The sequence below is a fragment of the Misgurnus anguillicaudatus genome, chromosome 7 (assembly GCF_027580225.2).
Source record: "Misgurnus anguillicaudatus chromosome 7, ASM2758022v2, whole genome shotgun sequence".
NCBI lineage: Eukaryota > Metazoa > Chordata > Actinopteri > Cypriniformes > Cobitidae > Misgurnus > Misgurnus anguillicaudatus.
In genome coordinates, this window is record NC_073343.2 from 18422433 (window position 1) to 18437441 (window position 15009).

The following is a 15009-nucleotide window of genomic DNA, read 5'->3' on the forward strand; positions in this document are numbered from 1 at the left end:
ACACATATCTACATATATTTCATGTATATTTCCATATAATTGTACATATATTTGAAATATATTCTACCATATAGTAAACATATGTGACACTATATCTGTACATATATTGTTAATACATTTTTGCATATAAATCGAAATAAAATATTGCAGATATGTATAAATATAATATTGCATATATTTTTTTAAAATATATAAACACACATATTATATTCATGTACTATATATTGAAAGCAGCAATAATTTGTATATTTTGCAATATACCACAATATATTACACATATATAGAATATATGTACCATCAATATATTATTCCATGTATTGCCAATATATAATATATTGGAAAATTGAACGTAAAATAATATATTGCAATATATTACAATATATTGCAAGTAATTAATTGGTAAATATATTTTCCTTTCATAAGGGCTAAATTTGCCAAGTGTACATAAAAGTCAAAATTATTCAAGATGTCAGTATGATTCAAGTTCAAGTTCGTTTATTTCTATAGCACTTTTTCACAGTTCAAGACTGCCCAAAGTGCTTTCCATAGTGGCAACAGATCCAGACATCAACAATAAAAACACATTTATAAAATAACAAGGAAATAGAAAACATAGACATAGTGCCAATTTAAGTCAAATTATGATAAAAGCATCTCATCAGTTTGAGGTCCACCATTGCCTCCTTAATTCATGTCAGTTGCCAGAACACTGAGCACCACCAGTCAGTTGACTGAGTGCAACAATTACAATAATACAAAACATAATACAGCAGACAATTTAAGACTCATATCAATAGGATCTAAAACAGCATACAGATTAAGACTCATACCAATAGGTAACTCACTGTGCAAAGAGTATCTCATGACTTTAAAAATTATCTACATTAAATTTACATTAAATTTACAGCTCCATACTTGTATACTCCTCTTATTTGTTCTCCTAAGGAGAAATAAAAATAGAATTTAAGGGGAAACATCTTAGGCTAAGTTGATAACTCCTTGGTGGTTTGTTTGATTTCGAAACTTCAAGATTTTGGGGTGGTTTCCCGAACAGGGATTAGTTTGATCCAGGACTACACGTTATTTATATTAGGAAATATAACTAGTTTTAACAAGCATGCCTTACTAAAACATTACTTGTGTGCAGTTTGAGGCAAAACAAAGGACACTGATGTACTTTAAAATATGTCAGTGCAGGTTGTTTACAGTTTGGACAGCTCTTACATTTATTTTAGTCTAGGACTATCTAATCCCTGTCCGGGAAATCGCCCCATTGAGTTTGATCGTTTGATGTTTAAAAATGAAAAGAAGATTTACACAGTTCTGTCAAACAACTTGAAATATGATGCACATGTCTTACAGTATAGACAGTTTATATGGATGATTTGGTATGTCTTTTGTGAGGTTTGAAAGCCTCAGTCCCTTTCATTGTATTTCGGTAGAAAGCAGTCACCGATATAGCATTTGGAAAATCCTAAGGGTTGAGTAAATAATGACTTTTTTCATTTTTAGGTGAACTCATCCTTTAAAGCGTCATCATTTACCAGAGCAATTTTTCACTCCGAATAGCTGTATTCCCTCAGCACAACTGCCGAGGCGTTTTGTGAGGGTCATCCAGGAGATATGAGAGCAGTTACAGGAATTTCCTCTCACCTCTATCCGTCTGTATCTCCTCCAGGTCCAATGTCACACTCTCACAGGGTACTGCTGGTGCGTGACAACAGATGGCAAGCCAGTCAGCGGTTCTTCTGTCCAGAACAAAACGCCAGTGTGTTCAGGTACTGTATGTATGCTGATAACATCTCTAGACTGTTTGCTTGGATTATCGCTTTGTGTTTAGGTCATGCTGAAAAGCAGAACCCCTAAACCTTTTGGCTGCACCCAGGTGCCTCTCCCAAGAAGTTGTGTCTGTAGTTCATCACTTTCAAAGCTATTAGACTTTGTTTGATTCACATTGTGCTCTTTTGTTTTGATGGAGTCAGCGAGATGTTAAACTCTAGCCACTGCTCTGTTTAGTTTATTTCTACTGTGTTTGTGCACGGAGCCGAAAGGTGATGGATTGTGTCCTGAAGGAATTACTCTGACTCTGAAAGTTCATCCATTTTTCTGTACTATTTGTCTGCTTAAGTCTCTTCCTGTCCTTTTCCAAATTCACACTCAATCAATCTTTTATCTTTATCCATTGGAGTCCCAATGGCTTTTCCTTCTTCTCTTATTTTCTCTCTCTCTCTCTCTCTCTCTCTCTCTCTCTCATATAACTGCTTAGTGGAAGGTTAGAAGAGCTGCTGTATTAGCCATAATTATTCTGTTAGAGATAACAAGACAGACTCCTGCCAGATTCAGACTGCATATGATTGGAGCACCTGGTTCTAGTCAATTTTTTCGTCTTGACATTTTATGATTACATGACATCACTCACTTACTTAACATTGACACAAAATGTTTTACAATGTTCTTAGTTTATCTGTAGCAAATTGCAGAGACACCTGTTAAACTTTTATTTCTACCTGTTGCTATGTACACTCCAAACAGTGTTGGGATATTTTCAACCTAGCATTGGGTCAAAAAGTTACAACCCAACCCTTTTGGTTGTAATTAAACCAATGCTGGGTTGTTTTAACCCAAAATGCTGGGTTGTTTTAACCAAGGCTTTGAACCGGTTCACAAAACGAAAACCAGAAACTTTTGATGTTTTGCAAGGAACAGAAATGAAACCAGAAACTTTATAATATATAACTTTAAAATTATATGTTCCGGAACAGAATCGTTTATTTAAAATAATGGTAACCAGTTAATACCGTTATTTTTTTGTTCTTTTACAAGATTTCTGTGCAATATGACTCGTGAAGTATACTTTCGGTCGTCGTTGACTCATCAGAGAAATTAAAAGCTTGCCACCAGCAAGTAGCCTACTCAAGCCCAAGTCTCTAATGCTCAATCATAAGAGGTAAATATTATAGGCTACCAAGTATCTCAAGATGTTTTTTTTTTTTAATACCAACTAGTGGTGTAACGGATCGCAGTTGATCGATCTGAACAGATCATGACCCACGGTTCAGCTCGCATACGATTTGCGGATTAATACGCAAATTTAAATAGGGTGAAAGTTGATCATTTCCACGTGTTTCAAAGGCTTGCAAATGTAAACACTTAAGTGATTTTAACCTGTTAGCCCTCATTCCATTTTCCGAACCCCCCCACAAAAAATGTCATAGCCAAACTAAAATAGATACAGTTTATGAAGTCTTTGCACTAAAAGCATAAGTTTGGTCTCATTTGAAAGCAGACACTTGGAAGTTTATTAAGAGGTTAACATTAGTTACTGTCATAATGAAAAAAGTTGTTATAGAGAGCTTAAATTATACTTTTTTATAAACTCCACCAAACATGTATGAAATATTGTTATGAAAATCTAAATGAAATTGGCCTTGGAGCAATCTAGAAATGCTCTGCAGTTAAAGCCACAGGTCTGACCATGTTCTGTTTTAAATCTGAAGATGATACCTCTAAAACTCTGTATTTTATGAAATGTTTTTTAGACCCATGTCATGTAAATTTATTTAGAGAAAACAGCAAAAATGCTAAGCTAATGTTTGTTTATTTATATCTCACAACATCCTTTCAGTTTATTGTCCTATTGCTCCGTGTTTTAAACAGACTCATTAAATAAGCATCCGGATGAGTCATTAACAACTTTTAATCCGGGATATGGCTGTCTAAATGTTTATTTTATTATTATAAACAATATAATAATTGCTCATAATTTCTATTTAGTGTTTTATTTCCTCCTTTTGTCTCAATTCACTTTCTTTTTATTAAAGTCCTTTCTTACAAAAAGAAACTTACCTTAAAGAAGCTTTACCAGTCAAAATTATTCCTAGAAACATATATCTCATATCTCCAGACAGCAGATGTTTACAGAACAGCTAGTACGTTAGCTTAGCATACCACTAAAACACTACAAATAAAAGCATTTATAATACAACTCACATTATAACCTCAAAAGTCGAGTGCTTAAACAATCATGCGTGATCTGATGTGGCTTTGGATCATAAAATAAGACCGAAAATAAACAATTTTATGTTATTTATGCTGTTAGCTTAGCATAGCATTATAATATACAGTACTGTTATGAAAATAACAGACATAGCGTTAAAAATACAGACAAACCATATATAATCTTAATCGTGTTTATTGTCTCCATGGTTTTAAAACATCAAAACATCTTTATTTGCATGTTATTATAAAAACAGCGATCGCTCGTTGCAGGTCACTGTTCAAGTTCACGTCTGACTGACAGCTGCTGCTGAGCTCTGACGTCTTATGAAACTTTCTGAGAAAGAATATTGATACTTTCTGACTTTAGCGCCCTCCGGCTTCACGTATGAATGAAACAAACTGAGTGTGAATGACATGCAGACTCAAACTTGCTCATATCGCCATATTTTGAATAAAAATGGGTGAAATATTACCCCCACTGCAGAAATTTGAAGTAAACATATAAAATTTAAGTAATATTTCTCCAAATATGCATACTTTGAATTAAAAGTCCCGATAGATGTTGTTTTATCGAGTGCTTTCATGACGATCACGGAGGAGTATTTTTATCAATGAGTGCGGCTGAGGGTTATATTTCAAATTATAGGTATGTACCGTTTTTCATTTTCATAACGCCTGACAAAAATGAAGAAATTACTGTTACTAGGATTCTCAGATTAAAATAAAGGTCAAAAACTAAATCTTAAATCAAAACACTTTTTAATGATGTATAGTTGTTTAATGTAAGTACATTTAAACTAACAGTAATTTAAATTATGTAAATAAATAGCTCTTCAGTACATCCACGTCCTCGCGCAGGTTATCAAGTTAAACAATTTAACCACAAAAAGACGCTAAAGTGAGCAATTTTCTGTACGCACAAATGCACATGAGGTTCAATGGGGACTAAAGCAATGAAAAACAACATAATTTTCACTTTATGTGGAGCGACTGTTTATGCTGCATCTTCTTCCCAAAGCGCTGTCTGGAATTCATCCTCCGTCAGTGCGCGTGCACTCAAAAGTGCATACACGGAGAGACGCATTTCAAAAAGCAAGTGGCCAGTCTATCTGTTCTTGACAGGACACATACAAACAAAATGATCTTGAAATACCACAGTATTATTTTTCTAATAAAAACATTTGTTTAAATTGTTTGCCAATAAACGACATGGCAGAAATTGTCCTTGTCTTACTTTATGTATAATGCTGAAACAAATGTAGGCATGTCAGAATTACAGTTATGCCGCTTACATAATGTAGCCTTTTTTAAAGTTTGATGATAAGATAGAGACTTAAGGAAAATTATGTAGACTCATAATTTAAGTTTAATGTCCTCATGGTCAGCCTACTTATTTGTATGTCCCACAGCTGACATGGAACGTTATTAAGTTCGGGAACTGAATTTTTTTGTTCTAACCGGTTCAGGAACATACATTTTAGGGTTGAACCGAAAACCGGAAACGTTAAAATACTGTTTCTGTTCGGAACGACCCATTGATGGGTCAAATATTAACATTCTCCTGGTTAATTTGACCCAATGGCTGAGTTTTTCCATTTATGACCCAACGCTGGTTTGAATTTTTTTTTTTTTAATACATTGTTTTATTCCAGAATTGACATATGCACGGTTTATTCCTGACGTTCGATAAGCCAGTTCAGTCATTTCCGGTGAATTGTTAGCTATAGGATGTCATTCTAAACTTGCTGCATTCAAAAAGGTTGACTTTGATGGTTGAAGTGAATTTTGCTGAGAAGACACTGAGAGACCCATGATGCCACGCCTGATGCCATGCTACTATTATAATTTTAACAAATATGCAGCAATATGTATTCTATGAGCAGGGTAAATACTATCTGTATGTGCATAATCCTTTATTTCAGCATTTATTTACATATTGCTTTGTAGTTTAAATGTAAAGTACACAGCAGAGCAAACTTCAAAATGCAATGCACTTGACCTTTCGTTTCCAGTGTGACTGTAAGAAACTATAAGGAATATCAACTGTGATTTTTAGTATTTTTATTAACTCATTATTTCAACACACTGTAAAAGAAGTTAGAATGTTATTTCAATTCTGTGATGATAACCTGATGCCAGTTCAAGAATTTAAAGGCCATGTAGTATACTGTTGATTTCTTTTAACTGGGAAAGGAGCAGAGGAAAGAGAATGTATAGCACAAGATATTGTGTAACATTTGTTGTATACTGTTATATTTTTATAGTCTTGATCACATTATTTCTTTATGATTTCTTGCAAAAAGTAAATGTGCCAATGATGATGTTCCAATGCTATCTTATGGCAATTTGTACGTGTTTTATGAGATGGCTAATTTGTATAAATTTGTACAACCACTTTCGTACATATTTCGTACGACTTCCTTTTGCCCCTGTTACATTACATACGAATACGCCAACTCATAAATACGTACAGATTCTCGTGAGATCAGGCTGGATGTTTTAATACCATACCCAGGCAAACGATCTTGACTCAGTGTTCTGCTGTTCATTTCATGCACATTTAAATGACAGACCAGCCCTGTCCCAGAAATGAGTGAATCCCATGAATCACCACTTAAGTGAAATGTCTCACACACGTTTGCAGGTAACTTCCGTGAATTTATGGGAACTCATGCTGGTACAAGTGGATTGTCAGGTAGTAAATTTAATTCCCAATAGACTTTGTTCACGGTTCTGTCCCTCTGCAGTATTTTTATTGGTTTGACCTTCTCATCTATGCATGCTTTTTAATCCTGAGCATTTGCACGCACTTAAAACAATGTTATTGTGATTGTTGTGTATACTTGCAACCCTTTCAATATGCAGTATCTGTTTTGTGTCACATTAAAGTGTTTTACATGCTAGGGTAGGCTACTAGATACTGGAGATCTGTCCGCATGTAGATTTTAGTTGGAACACAGCAGAATAAGCAAATCGTGCAGTCAACATAGGGAACTTTATAGGGATAGTTTACTAAAAAAAAAGTCATTATTTACTCACCCTTGTGTTGTTCCTGTGTAAGTTTCTTTATTATTTTGAGCATTAAAAAAGATTTTTGATATATGATATTAGGCAAAGTTGAAAGTAGCATACACACTGACTTTATTGACTTTTTTCCTACCACGTACCATGACGTGTGTGCTTACCGTGATTTATCAAAATATCTTATTTTATGTTCGTGAGGATGAGTAAATGAGGACAGAGTTTTTATTTAACAAAGAACAATTATTAAAGCCATGTGGAACACTGTAAAAAAATTCCGTAGAAATTACAATGTTATTGCAGCTGGGTTGCCGGTGATTTACCGTGGATTTGGATTGATGTTATTAACTGGCAAGAGTTTGTTCAAAGTTAAAAAAACCAGACATTAACAAGTCTTTATCTCAACAAAACAAAACCATACAACAACAGCCTCATGCAAAGCACTCTGGGAACCAGAAATCATCATCAACCTTTTTCAGTTTTTTGCTTCAGATTTTGTTTCCCAGAATGCTTTGCTTGATGCTGTTTTTTGGTTTTGCTCTGTAAAGACAAGTGCTTGTGGGTGTTTGATGTTCGTTTAACTTTGAACAAAGTGTTGTCGGTTGAGGGCATAAATTTAAATCTACGGTTGTAATGACTTGTAAAGACGGAAGCAAACGCAGGTGTAAAAATGAAACAATGTTTATTAAATATAAACAAAGAGAGAGTATTCAAAGTCAAATGCGGAAGTAATCCAGTCCGGTGTTGTTGTTGGCAATGGTGACGATGACTACGGTGGAAGTTGGTGTTTTGAGTGCGACGTTGGTGGAGTGGTGAACAGTGGTGAAATCCAGGCTGACACGGAACATCCACACGAAGACGACGACGACAATACACATCCAACTGAAACACGTAATCCAAAGCACAGGGAACAACCAAGCAACACGGAGACTGAGCAAACAATAGAATCTGGCAGGGAACAGAAAGTCAGGTGAGTTTTTATGGAGATGGTGTAATGATGAACAGCTGGAGCGAGACAATCAACACACAGGTGAAAGGGATCGCTCTAACGAGCACATGGCAGGGTAAGTGAACAACACACACACACAAACATGACACGGAGGAAAACAATGGATCTTCCTACCGTGACAGTACCCTCCCCCCTAGGAACGCCCCTCGGCGTTCCCAGCCTGCTTTACCTGTTGATTGAACTCATCAATAAGGCGGTGATCCAGTATGTCCCGAGCAGGAACCCACCTTCTCTCCTCCGGACCGTAACCTTCCCAATCCACCAAGTACTGAAATCCGCGTCCCCTCCGTCTGGAGTCCAGAATACGGTTAACCGAATAAGTGGTCTCCCCATTAACGATACGAGGCGGAGGGGGAACCGGGGTATGCGGATTAAGACGGGAAGAAATCACCGGTTTAATTTTGGAGACATGAAAGACGGGGTGAACCCTCCTGTACGCAGGAGGAAGGCTAAGACGCACTGTTACCGGATTAATGATTTTGGTAACAGAAAACGGGCCAATAAATTTGGGAGCAAGTTTATTCGAGACGGAACGCATCGGAATATTCTGGGTAGAAAGCCACACTCTTTGACCGACGACGTATCGGGGAGGCTTCGACCGGTGGCGATCGGCCTTGGCCTTGGTGCGTGACCTTGCCTGGAGCAGAGCTCTGCGAGCTCTGATCCAGGTGCGGTGGCACCTCTGGACTAGTGCGTTTGCGGAGGGAACCGACACCTCGGATTCAGTACTGACAAAATTAGGTGGTTGGTACCCTAAACTACACTTAAATGGAGACATGCCCGTAGATGACACCGGCAGAGAATTGTGTGCGTACTCCACAATTGAGAGTTGCTGACACCAGGACGAAGGATTCTTGGAAACCAGACATCGCAACACCCTTTCGACGTCCTGATTGGCTCGCTCGGTTTGACCGTTGCTCTGGGGATGAAACCCGGATGAAAGACTAACAGTCGCCCCTAGCAATTTGCAGAACTCTCGCCAAAATTTGGACACAAACTGGGGACCCCTGTCAGAGACCACGTCTGTCGGGAGGCCATGTATTCGGAAGACGTGGTCAATGACAGCTACCGCTGTTTCCTTGGCTGATGGTAATTTGGGCAAGGGAATGAAATGGGTCGCCTTCGAGAACCGGTCCACTACGGTCAAAATCACCGTATTACCCTTAGAGGGTGGGAGGGCGGTAATAAAATCTAGCGAAATGTGGGACCAGGGTCTCGAAGGGACAGACAGCGGTAAAAGTAACCCATCTGGAGGACGATTGGAAGTCTTACCAACGGCACAAACCGAACAAGCCAAGACGAAGTCGTGGACGTCACGAGCCATACCAGGCCACCAAAATCGTTGCTTGACTAGAAACCTAGTTCTACTAACCCCTGGGTGACAAGCAACACTGGAACTATGACCCCACTGGAGAACGTCTGACCGTAACCCTTCCGGCACAAATAAACGGTTCGGTGGGCAGCGAGCCGGGGGCGTTACCCCTTCTAAGGCTGTCAAAACCTTCGATTCGACCTCCCATCTGAGCGCAGAGATAATGATTTTCTCTGGTAAAATAGGCTCGGGAGTAGCAGTACGATCGGAACGCTCAAAAAGACGGGATAAAGCATCGGGTTTGATGTTTTTGGAACCCGGCCGGTAAGAAAGAGTAAAATCGAAACGTCCGAAAAACAATGCCCACCGAGCCTGCCTGGAGTTAAGTCTTTTGGCAGTTCTAATGTATTCGAGATTCTTATGGTCCGTCCATACAATGAAAGGTACACCCGACCCCTCAAGCCAGTGACGCCATTCTTCCAGTGCTAGCTTGACCGCCAACAACTCTCGATTGCCAATGTCATAATTAACTTCCGCAGGAGATAAACGATGGGAAAAATACGCGCAAGGATGAACCTTTCCGTCTGAGGATGCGCGCTGGGACAACACTGCTCCTACCCCCACCTCTGACGCGTCGACCTCCACTATGAATTGACGTGAACGATCAGGGGTTACAAGAATGGGAGCTGAAACAAAGCAGCTTTTCAGTTTGGCAAACGCAGCCTCAGCTGCGTCTGACCACCTGAACGTCAAACCAGGGGAAGTCAAAGCGGTCAGAGGTGCGGCTAGTTGGCTGAAATTGCGAATGAAACGCCGGTAAAAATTGGCGAACCCCAGAAATCTCTGCAGGGCCTTGCGAGACTCTGGGGATGGCCAATCTACCACAGCCTTAACCTTCTCAGGATCCATGCGAACACCCTCAGTCGAAATGATGTGTCCTAAAAAAGAAACAGACTGTGCATGAAAAACGCATTTTTCCGCCTTGACAAAAAGCCCATTCTCTAACAACCGCAGAAGCACTCGTCGTACGTGTTGCAAATGTTCCTGGAGAGACGAAGAAAAAATCAATATGTCATCCAGGTAAACATATATGAACTGGTCTACCATGTCTCGCAACACGTCATTAACGAGTGCTTGGAAGACTGCCGGCGAGTTCGTGAGACCGAAAGGCATCACGCAGTACTCAAAATGGCCACGAGGGGTGTTAAACGCAGTCTTCCATTCATCCCCCTTCCTGATGCGAACCAAATGATATGCATTACGTAAGTCCAATTTAGTGAAAACGGACGCTCCCTGCAACCTCTCGAAAGCTGAAGACATCAACGGCAAAGGATAAGTATTCTTTACCGTGATGTTGTTCAACCCTCGGTAGTCAATACAAGGTCGCAAGGATCCGTCCTTTTTCCCCACAAAAAAGAACCCCGCCCCCGCTGGAGATGAGGAAGGGCGAATGAACCCCGTTGCCAGAGAATCAGAAATATATTTCTCCATGGCCTCCATCTCCGGAACAGACAGAGAGTATAACTTGCCCTTAGGCGGAAACGTACCTGGCAATAAGTCTATCGCACAGTCATAGGGACGATGAGGAGGAAGAGAATCAGCCCGCGACTTACTGAACACCTCCTTCAGGTCATGGTACTCCGCGGGCACGGTAGACAAATCCACTGCTTTCCCCTGAAACACAGACTCAGACACAGAAACACAAGCAGAGACAAGACAGGACTTATGACACTCCTCGCTCCAGCTGGTAACAGAACCCAGTTTCCAGTCAATTCTTGGGTTATGGGAATGAAGCCACGGATGACCAAGAACTATGGGAGAGAGAGCAGTGTCAGTAATAAAAAATGAAATAGTCTCTGTGTGGTTTCCGGAAGTGATGAGTGTGATAGGTGCTGTGGTGTACTTGATAGTGGGTAACTGATGTCCATTGAGGGCGAAGGGCGCAATCTGGTGGGTGAGTGCAGTGAAAGGTAACTTGAGCTTACGTGCTAGTGAGCTGTCGATGAAGTTGCCCTCCGCCCCCGAATCCAGAAGTGCGTGCCCCGAGTGTGACATAGTGGACCACCGTAGTCTCACCGGAAGGAGAGTGGATGTAGTAGAGGTCTTCTGTGCGGAGATCCTGCCCGATAGTAGCCTCTGTTTTACTATCGGGCTTGGTCTTTTACCGGGCACCTCTGACATTGGTGACCCGACTCACCACAGTATAGGCAAAGACCCAAGGATCTCCGCCGATTCCTCTCCTTCCAGGGTAACCGAGCTCGACCCACCTGCATGGGTTCCGGATCTGAGAGACCACCGGCGGAAACTTCGATGGGAGGATCCGTGGACTCCGCTTGACGTAGGGGCAGAACTTGAGTCTTCCTTCTGGCAACGGTAGACAGGCGTGCGTCAACCCGGATCGCCAAGTCCACCAGACCGTTGAGCGACTTCGGTAATTCCGCCGTGATGATCTCTCGATGGATCCGATCCGCCAACCCATGCAGGAAATGGTCCCACTGCGCTTCCTCGTTCCACCTGCACTCCGCCGCCAGGGTACGGAACTCGATGGCATAGTCCGAGACCGACCGCTCCCCCTGCTGGAGATCCGTGAGGAGCTGGGCGGCCTCCCTCCCGGCGACGGAGCGATCGAAAACCCTCTTCATTTCTTCGGAAAGCGAGGCGAACGAGGAACAACAGCTGTCGTGGTTTTCCCATACCGCCGTCCCCCAGAGGGCAGCCTTGCCCGAGAGCAGTGAGAGCGTGAACGCCACTTTGGTCTCCTCGAGCGAGAATGTCCGGGGCTGTTGGGCGAAATGTAGAGAACAATGAGAGAGAAAAGTACGACAGTAGTTGGGCTCACCGGCATATTTCTCCGGGATCGGCAGTCTCGGTTCCTGGATGAAACTACCCCCTGGAGGTGAAGATGGTGCGGGCGGCATGGGTGGCGCAGTGGGAGGCGTGATGTTCGGAGATCGCTGAGAGAGCTCGGAAACCTTCGCCACCATTGCCTGGACGGCCTTCCGCATGTCCTCGATGGTTTGATCCTGATGATCCATACGAGCCAGAGATCGCTGGAGAAACTCTTCCAACCCGGAGATCGGCTGGCCACCTGCTGCTTCCATGTTGGCCAGATTCTTCTGTAATGACTTGTAAAGACGGAAGCAAACGCAGGTGTAAAAATGAAACAATGTTTATTAAATATAAACAAAGAGAGAGTATTCAAAGTCAAATGCGGAAGTAATCCAGTCCGGTGTTGTGGTTGGCAATGGTGACGATGACTACGGTGGAAGTTGGTGTTTTGAGTGCGACGTTGGTGGAGTGGTGAACAGTGGTGAAATCCTGGCTGACACGGAACATCCACACGAAGACGACGACGACAATACACATCCAACTGAAACACGTAATCCAAAGCACAGGGAACAACCAAACAACACGGAGACTGAGCAAACAATAGAATCTGGCAGGGAACAGAAAGTCAGGTGAGCTTTTATGGAGATGATGTAATGATGAACAGCTGGAGCGAGACAATCAACACACAGGTGAAAGGGATCGCTCTAACGAGCACATGGCAGGGTAAGTGAACAACACACACACACAAACATGACACGGAGGAAAACAATGGATCTTCCTACCGTGACAACGGTAAATTACCGGCAACCCAGCTGCAATTTCTACGGAATTTTTTTACAGTGAACACAAAGGTTTTCAAATATAACAACACAGTCTCTCGGCAAGTCATGTTATACGAAAATTGTGATTAATTTGTTTGTGTTTGATGACGCGAATTTCTGTTGTTTTTTGTGTCTCTGGATGACGAATATTCTTTATCGTGTCATTTTCTATTTTTAAATCATTGTCGCTTGCGTTAGGATGTAATTTTATGCATGGGTTTCTACATGTTTTTCGTCTGTTTTTAAAACTATTCTCGCCTGGAGTTGGGGTTTGGGTTAGGAAGTTGAAGAAAGTGATTCTAACCCAAACCACAAAGCGACAATGGTCAAAAAATAGAAAACAACTATGAGAAAACAAAAATGGCACGATAAACAAAGTCGTGCCACAGACATGAACAGCCATTGATTGAAATTCATGCTGGGAAGGACGAAAAAGACATTTGTACAGTGACACGAAGGGCGGCGTAAGTTCGTGTCATCGAGCACGAATGGATTAATAAACATTTTCATTACTGTAACACGATTTGCCGTGAGACTGGGTTGAATATAACTATTTTAAAGGATCCTTTCAAATAATAATTTTGTTTGGTCCGATGCTTCGCTTTCAGAGCCATCAACTGCAACATTACAGTGGCTCATTTCACTTAAAAAAGTGATGTGAACGTATAAATGACCTTAATGTTTGGCCTAAATCTTGTGGAGGGTAAAATCTTAGGGAAATGGCTTATAAACAAGATCTGTGTGAATTTACTTGATCATTAAAGCAATGTTACAGTAAACTCTGCAGAAAGCCAGCTCTCCAGTGGAATGACTAAGCATCAATGGATTGTTTATTTAGATAATTTTTACTACCAAATCCTTGTGCTTTCTTTTTTAATATACATTATGATGTAATGTACCCAACTCTTTATGTCCAGGAATAACCTAACTCAATCACCAGGAATAATTTTAAGAACTGAGATTGATGAAAAACATCATTTCTAGATAAAAAAAAAATTGTGCTCTGTTGGTTTTGGCATGGTGTACACATTGGCATCTTTTGATTGTTTTTGTAAATGATTTTACAGTTGCTGCATTTTATATTCTTTGTATTCAAAATTTTCACACTGCATGCTGTGTTCCTACAAGTAAAATATTTGTACAGATTTCAACCTGTTCTCCAAAAGTACTGTGAAGCTGTTACTGTACTATGTTGCAAAAGTTGTGTAAACATACCGCTCTCTTTTTTTAAAGGTTCAGTAACCGATAAGCCACCAGGACATCCTAGTTCTGGCAGAAAAGGTGAGCTGAGTTTCGTGGAAATGTGTGTGTGTGTGTGTGTGTGTGTGTGTGTGTGTGTCTGTCTGTGTATGAGAGAGATTTTTTAGATGTATTGAAAATGCACAACAACTTAGGATACTAAACTACAGACCACTAAACCTTTGCCTTTTTGGATCTATATTTTTTTTCTTTAAAATTAAATGTTTAAGCAGGACATCAAAGTTTTTATTTTGGCATGTGTATTGGTTTGACACATAAATGTGGCAGGCTTACTTCAGACTTAGATCTGCTTAAGAATTGTAAAGGGTGAAAACCTAGACCAGTTGTTTTGTTTTACTGCCATAATAAAGGCTTCGATCATTTCAAAGGGTGAGCTCTACCAGTGCCCCACTGGTCTCTATTACAGCAATTAAATATCCAACAGCTACATTAATGTGGATGTTAACAGCAGAAATGACAGGCATCTACTTCTGAGACCCCTAAGTCAAGAAAGCCAGATTGTCATTTACAGGTCTCGAGAGTGGGATATTTGCAGGGTCTATAAAGGTTTGAACCACTGTGGTGGGAAGGGGTTATTGGGAATGTATGGGGTACTGCTAGAGAATGAGATGTGGTCTGGGAACCATATGCACATTTTCTCGTATTTAAGGCGTGGTTTACGAATGCCCAGAGCCGTTCATTGGGCGCTACGGATGTCTATCAAATGCGTCTGTACGTAGCTGGTAGCCAGTCGTTTCAATTATACCAGATGACTTATG

The 15009-nt window shown here is 40.7% G+C and overlaps 1 protein-coding gene across 9 annotated transcripts in view; it reads left to right on the forward strand.

The window, feature by feature from the left end:
• The window catches only part of LOC129417322 (SPARC-related modular calcium-binding protein 1), an 89946-nt gene that overhangs the window by 31053 nt on the left and 43884 nt on the right, over positions 1-15009 (forward strand). For 6 of the 9 annotated variants that reach the window (XM_055171905.2, XM_055171907.2, XM_055171904.2 and 3 more), the window contains exons 5-7: positions 1679-1778; positions 6644-6694; positions 14225-14272. In XM_055171905.2, coding sequence (XP_055027880.2) covers positions 1679-1778; positions 6644-6694; positions 14225-14272 — 199 coding nt within the window. The remainder of the gene's footprint in view (positions 1-1678; positions 1779-6643; positions 6695-14224; positions 14273-15009) is intronic. The other 3 variants (XM_055171909.2, XM_055171912.2, XM_055171913.2) reach the window with 2 other exon arrangements.